Raw genomic sequence first — 6,793 nt, forward strand, 5'->3', positions numbered from 1 at the left:
GGAACCTGCTGGGGGGCGAGGGGTCCTAGGAGCCCCTCCTCCCACCAGCCTTCACCCCCTGACTGCCCTCCGGAGAGGCTCCCCGACCCCCTGCAGCCGAGGGGGCTTCTGTTGGACCTCAGCGGGTGGCCCCAGTCATTCACCTTCTTCTAACATCTCTCTCATCCAGTCCTTTAAAATGCTGCAGCTGTAAGCTCCTGCCCTTGTTAGTTTTAGTTTTTGGCGCAGAGCCGGAGGGAGCGGAGGCCAGACCTGGGGGGAGGGGGCGCAGGGCCACCCAAGGCCACCCGGTGGTCCCCGGGAGAAGGGACATACTTGCCTCGATGTGGTACACGACGCGCCAGAAACTGGAGTCTGAGCCTCGGTATCGTCTTCCAGGGTAGCGCTGCCACATGGAGGGCAGCAGGCCGGGGGCTAACAGGCCGGGGCACACAGCCTCCCCCAGGAGCACATCTTCCTGCCGCATGAGTACTTGGAGGCTACTCTCCATCTGAAGAGGAGGGAAGGCCGGGCACACCTTCAGGGCCCAGGCTCCCGGGCCCACAGATGACCAGAGTCCTTTCTGCCACCCTCGCAGCCTCGCCGGCATCTGAACTGCCCGGTGACCGCTGTTCCCTCGAGCCACGCGTGCTCCTCTCGCGGACTCTGGCCAGGCCAGGACGACCAGCGGTCACGTGTGTCTGGACGCTGAGACAGGGCCACACAACAAACTGAGAGTTTGTCCTTGAACTTCCTTAGTTCAGCTGCTCTGGGATTTTCTTTGTTTGTTTGTTTTATTTTGTCATAGAGCTCCTTTTATTTTTTATTCATATTTATTTATTTGGGGGGGGGGCAGTTAGGGACACAGAGAGAGACACAGAGAGAGGGAGAGGGAGAAGAGAGAATCCGAAGCAGAATCCGTGTTGTCAGCACAGAGCCCGACACGGGGCTCCAACTCGCGAACAGTGAGATAATGACCTGAGCGGAAATCAAGAGACAAATATCCCCGGACCCCACAATCAGGTGACAGACCACTTTTCCCCACCTCCACCACTGCCCATCTATTGCAATAAATCTAACTTGCTGCCTGGTTGATCATGTGCCCCACAACCAGATCCCCGGACGACAGCCAGGGTGCGCATCTAAACCGTCACTCCCCTGCTCGATGCCCTCCAGTGGCTTCTCATCGTGGGCAGAAGCACCTGAAACCTTCACTATCTGGGCCCCTGCCTCCCCCATCTCCCATTTTGCCCCTCACCCTCCACCCTGTTCCAGCCACAAAGGCCTCCTCCCTATTTCAGGGACATGCCACATTCCCAGTAATCTCTTGTATCTGCTGTCCTCTGCCTGGAACATTCTCTGCTAGATCGACACAGGGCTCGTACTCTTTCTTTTAGACAGCTCTCTGCACAAATGTTACGTCTAGAGGGACAAATTTCAGGGAAATCCAACTCTCTGAAATACACACGAGGCAGGCAGGCCTAAAACTGTGGTTTGCAAAGGTTTCAAATAAAATGACAGGCAAATGAGAAGGAATACTCTTGCGGGGTCTTGCCTGAAGACCCCACACCACTAGCTACTGCCTCTCATCTGACACAATTTACCACCAGCCTCAATCACTTTGTTGTCCTTCACCCCAGCCCAGGGTCAGCTTCGCAAGTAGTAGGATTTTATCGCATTCACTGCAAACCCTCAACAGTCTAGAATCGTGCTTGGCATATAAACCAGGCCCTTATGCTTATTCAGTGACTCTCTCTCCAGAGTGGAAATATTTTTAACAATTTTCCATCTATGAAATAAACTAGAATTGTTAAGAAATAATTCAGATCATCCTGCAAGATATAAGTGGAAATCACCATTCTTGCTGTGTTAGTATAGAGTTTTCTGTTTCCTTCAGCCACCTTTAGTTTCCTTCTTCATCTTTTTCTTATTGATTTAAGTAAATCTTTACATATTAAGAATGCTCTCAATTACACGGAAGCAAACCCTGCCCCACGGTTTGCTAGTGGGTGTATGCTTCATGCAGAACTTACAATGATTATGTGAAAAACTCTGGTTTGTGGTTTGGGCGGTATGTTTAAGAAGATCTTCCCCAAGCAGAGGCTGAAAAAAAAGGATATTCTACAAATACCTGACTTTAAAAAAAGTAAATATTTAACTTGATTTTTTAAAGGACACATAGGTGTCTATTCATGTCCTCTGCCCATTTCTTCACTGGATTATTTGTTTTTCGAGTGTTGAGTTTGGTAAGTTCTATATATTCATAAAAATTTTTTAAAATTTTTTTTATGTTTATTTTTCAGAGAGAGAGAGAGAGCACGAGCAGAGGAGGGGCAGAGAGAGACGGGATGCAAAATCCAAAGCAGGCTCCAGGCTCTGAGCTGTCAACACAGGGTCCGATGTGGGGCTCCAACTCACAAACCGTCAGATCATGACCTGAGCCCAAGTCTGACACTTAAGCGACTGAGCCACTCAGGTGCCCCCCCAAATTTTTTAAAATAAAAGTACATATAGGTACATTTAAAAAAAAAGGCAAAAAACTAAATAAATGCCACTACAGAGGAGGCAGGAAACACCCCAAACTCCAAGGCAGGCCCCCCACGTGGCCAAGCGCACTCCGCGGAGAAACCCGCGTGGACGCGGCCGCCCACGCCCTGCCCCGCCTGCCCCAGGGCGGCTGTACCTCGATGATTATGGGCAGCCAGGTACGCTGGTTCTCGTCCACGTACACGGACCTTTCCCAGATCCACAGGTGGTCCGGGTGCAAGGCCGTGTGCGCCCTGAAGAACGGGAGCTCGCCCATGGCTCCCAGTGCGTCCTAGGCGTCTCGGGAACCCACTCGCTGGTGCGCGGGACGCTGGCCCGTCGCTTTATAGCGGGGGCGGCGCGCGGGCGCCCCCCAGCGGCGGGGCGGGAGGAGGGCGGGGGCGGGCTGCGCGGAGCAGGGCGCGAAGCGGGGAGGAGGGCGCGGCGTGGGCGGAGCGCGAGGCGGGGTGGGCGGAGCGCGAGGCGGGGTGGGCGGAGCGCGAGGCGGGGTGGGCGGGGCGACTGGCAGGAAATGCTCGGGAGCTGGCCCTGCGCCCTGGGACCCTGGCGCAGTCTAGGAGTGCAGACCCAGCTCGGTGGGCGCGGGGCTTTCTCCAGGCCCCCAGCCAGCCAGCCCCCACTCCCCACTGCCGGGGAGGCACCCCTGCCTGTGGCCTTTGGCCTTTTCTCTGTCAGGAGGTGCCGGCGTCCTCCGCTCCCCGGGACGCCCAGACCCTACTGTCCGAGTCGGGCTCTGTGTGTGGCTGGTCAAGTCATACTCAGACAGAGACGCCAGGCCTCTGCTGGGAACTCACAGTCGACGCCAGGCAAGCCAGAGCCAGGACCCCCTCCACATCTTCTGGGATCAGAACAGACCCATGGCAGCCAGAACCAGGCCTGGATTTTCCCAGGTTCACGGCATCACCTTCAGCCTGTGGATGGGGTGTCGGAATCGATTGCCTTGGCCAAGTGCAACTCTTGAAGCCCCGGTCCCCCTCCCACGGACATTTTCCACCGCTTTGATGATGGTGTGGTCATCTAATAGCTCTTGTGAAACAGGGCGGTGAAGAAACGTGGGTTTTTCCCTTTATAGGCTTTGAATTCGTTAGTGAACACATCGTTCACTTAAAAAGAATCCTCTCTCCCTCTACCCCAAGATCAATGGAATTGAAAAGTCCCTGGGTTATATGATCAAACTGTCTCTCTGTAAATTACAGCAACTAAGGAAAACAATTTCACTTCGCTCTGCAGCACACCACATGCCCATTAAGGCAATTAAGAAAAATAAAGTACAATGAGAAACATGTAAAAGCAGCTCCAGGCTCATTGCTCAAACATCACCACTGGCCGCAGTTTGGTGTCTCACCCTCCAGCTCTTTCCTGTCTCTCTGGCTAGGCCCTAAGAAAACAATTTGTGATCTTTTGAAATATCACAAAAGTGAAAATGAGCTTAACCCTGATCCCTTGACACCAGAGGTATGTATTTGCTTCCCTGCCTGTCCAGACAACCTAATTCCCGAGAAAGCGCTGAGGTGGCCTATGGTAGTAGAGATATAATTGGATTTACCAGGAACACAAAATAGAAGACAAAAGCCAAGCAAAGTTGGGAGTGGAGGGGGCAGACACGAGCCCAGCAGACCTCCCTCCCAGGGAAGCCCCTGTGGTGCTTGTATTTAATATTCAGATTTGTGGCACTCAGGCTGATTTCCCTGTGGATGGTTCTTAATTCCAGACTCAGATAGCTAGTGGGAGCGTGATAATATGGTTATCTGTCTGCTGGGGCAGTCTCATCCTAGTCCTGAGCTTTGAGGCCAAAAATGGTAACGAGGCCAGCTTACACAGTGTGGCAAAAAAGGGGACACCTAGGAGCCAGTGTGGTCACTGACCCAGCCGCGTCAATGGCCCCAGGACTCAGAATGCCATCGGGTCTGCCGATTTCGTTGGCACTTGTTCTGTTTTTTTTGAAGGAGCCACAAAAGGAACAAATAATGGACCAAGAATCAGACTCACTTGGCTGGGTATGTTTCTCAACGTTCTGGCAATATGATCCTTACACCCCCAATCCCCTTTGAAAGAACAGTGTAGGTCTTCAGTTTCACACGAGGGTTTCTTAATATTGAGCAAGATATTATACCCAAAAGTGGATGTCATTCTTCTGTAGGGCTTAGAAAATCATTTAAGAAGGGGTTTCAGAAAACGAAAGTGACATGGGGTAGCTTCTGTGGGGGCCTTGAGACTTCTTTATGGAAATCCCACCAGAAAGGAAACAATGCTCCTGTGTGGTCCCAGGGACAGGCAAGCCTCTCCAGCACGTTATCTGCCCCATCTTAGGGCCGGAAGGCCAGTGGGTCCAGCTTTATGGTTGTATATTTCTTTCTGACCTTGCTTTATTCGTCTACAAACTCCCTGAGTATAATCAAGTGGCGTTTCATTTAGAAAATAACACAAAGAGGGGCGCCTGAGTGGCTCATTCGATTAAGTGTCCCCTCTTGATTTCAGGCTCGGCCATGATCTCTCGGTTCATGGGTTCGAGCCCCGATTCAGGCTCTGTGCTGACAGTGTGGAGCCTGCTTGGGATTCTCTCTCTCTCCTTTTCTCTCTGCCGCTCCCCAATTCGTGCTGTGTCTCTCCCTCTCTCTCTCAAAATAAGTAAGCTGTGTCTCTCTCTCTCTCTCAAAATAAATAAATAAACTTTAGAAAAAATAAGAAAGTAACCCAAAGCAATTGTTTTGACTTTTTTTTTTTTTTTTTTTTAAATTTAGAATCCTTAACTGCTGCTTTCATGATCTGGCTTTGGATCCAGTTTTGACTCAGCCTCTATCGCCTGTGAATTTGGCAGATCCTTTGCATCTTGGTTTCATTGCCACACTTGGGTAATCAGTGGGCCAAGCTAGGTGCCCTTGAAGCCCATTCTAACTCAATAGTCCCTGATCCTCTGATAACATTGTCCAGTGGGAGATTAAGAATGATTTTGAGCAGAGTGGTTCTGGATATAAAGGACCACAATGGAATTCATTCCGCAGGAGTGAGGAAGCCATTTTCTTGTTTGGGTCCCAAAAAAGGGCCCGGAGAGTGAGTCCTGACCATCAGTAGGATCTAGCGCCTTGCTATGGTAAGTGTGGCCCCCGGACCAGCTACGCCTCAAGCCTTCCCCAGACCAGCTGGGTCAGAAACTGCATTGTAACAAGGATTGTCGGTCGCACGTTAAGCATTGGTCTATAGGGGGAGGATTAAAAGGGACAGATGGTGGGTGTCTGCCTCGTTCTGCCATTTCCCTCTAGATTTTCATTGACTGTGACACAAAACCTTGGATATGTGTCTCTGTATCATTTAGTCCTAGGCTCTCTGAGTTTCTGTCAAAATCACTTCTTTTTTTGTTGTTGTTTAAAAGATTTTTAATGTTTTATTTATCTAAGAGAGAGAGAGAGAGAGCATGAGCGGAGGAGGGGCAAAGAGAGGGGGAGAGAAAGAACCCAGATCAGGCTCCTGGCTCTGAGCTGTCAGCACAGAGCCCATTGCGGGGCCAAACTCACAAGCTGTGAGATCATGACCTTGAGCCAAAGTCAGACGCTTATCCAACTGAGCCACCCAGGTGCCCCTCAAAATCACTTCTAATATGTAAAGTGTTTTCCTCTTTAAATCCTGGTAATCAGGATTACGTAATCAGGTTAGGGCATCCTAAACATCAGCAATGACCAGCAAGCTATAAAGAAACTACGTAAGGCTACTTCGGTGGCCAGGCCTCTGGGCCCTACAATGAATGCCCCCAAACCACTAAGCTGGTGAATTGAAACCCTGGCTGCTTATTAGAATCGCCTGAGAAGCTTTCATAAACTACCCGTGTCTGAGCCCGTTTAGACCAGAATCTCTGAGACTGAGGCTTTGGTGTTCTTTCTTTTTTTGTTTAAAGGGTTTTTCAGGTGATTCTAATGTGCGGTGAGGCTTGAGAACCACTTATCTAAGATCTGAGCTCCTGTTTTTGAGGCGTGAACAAGATTTATAAAACTAAATAACCAGGAAAATGTTAAAGCTATTCTTTCTACCATCAATTCTCATTGTAAACCTCACCCCCAGCCTGCACTTGACTTCCTTCCCTATTCCCTGATGTGTAGATGTTGAGACATCCATGCTAAGTCACCCGGAGTGGATTTTGTTTGTTTGTTCAGACATCTGGGCCACATTTTAGATAATTAAAGCTGATGAACAAGTGAGCCCAGAGTAAAAAGGGATGCTACAGCCTTTACCCACAAGGGATGAAATTTCATCTTTAGATTATCGGAGAACGTGG

At 50.3% G+C, this 6,793-nt stretch overlaps 1 protein-coding gene across 1 annotated transcript; it reads right to left on the reverse strand.

Annotated features, from left to right (window-relative positions):
• Positions 1-25: 25 nt before the first annotated feature.
• On the reverse strand, positions 26-2,800 carry TCL1A (TCL1 family AKT coactivator A). Its single transcript, XM_042943223.1, has 3 exons — positions 2,663-2,800; positions 316-490; positions 26-90 (listed from the first exon to the last, which is right to left on the reverse strand). Exons 1-3 carry the CDS (start codon positions 2,780-2,782, stop codon positions 26-28), a joined length of 360 nt encoding a protein of 119 aa, XP_042799157.1. The 5' UTR covers positions 2,783-2,800.
• Positions 2,801-6,793: the final 3,993 nt, after the last annotated feature.

The sequence above is a fragment of the Panthera leo genome, chromosome B3 (assembly GCF_018350215.1).
Source record: "Panthera leo isolate Ple1 chromosome B3, P.leo_Ple1_pat1.1, whole genome shotgun sequence".
Lineage (NCBI taxonomy): Eukaryota > Metazoa > Chordata > Mammalia > Carnivora > Felidae > Panthera > Panthera leo.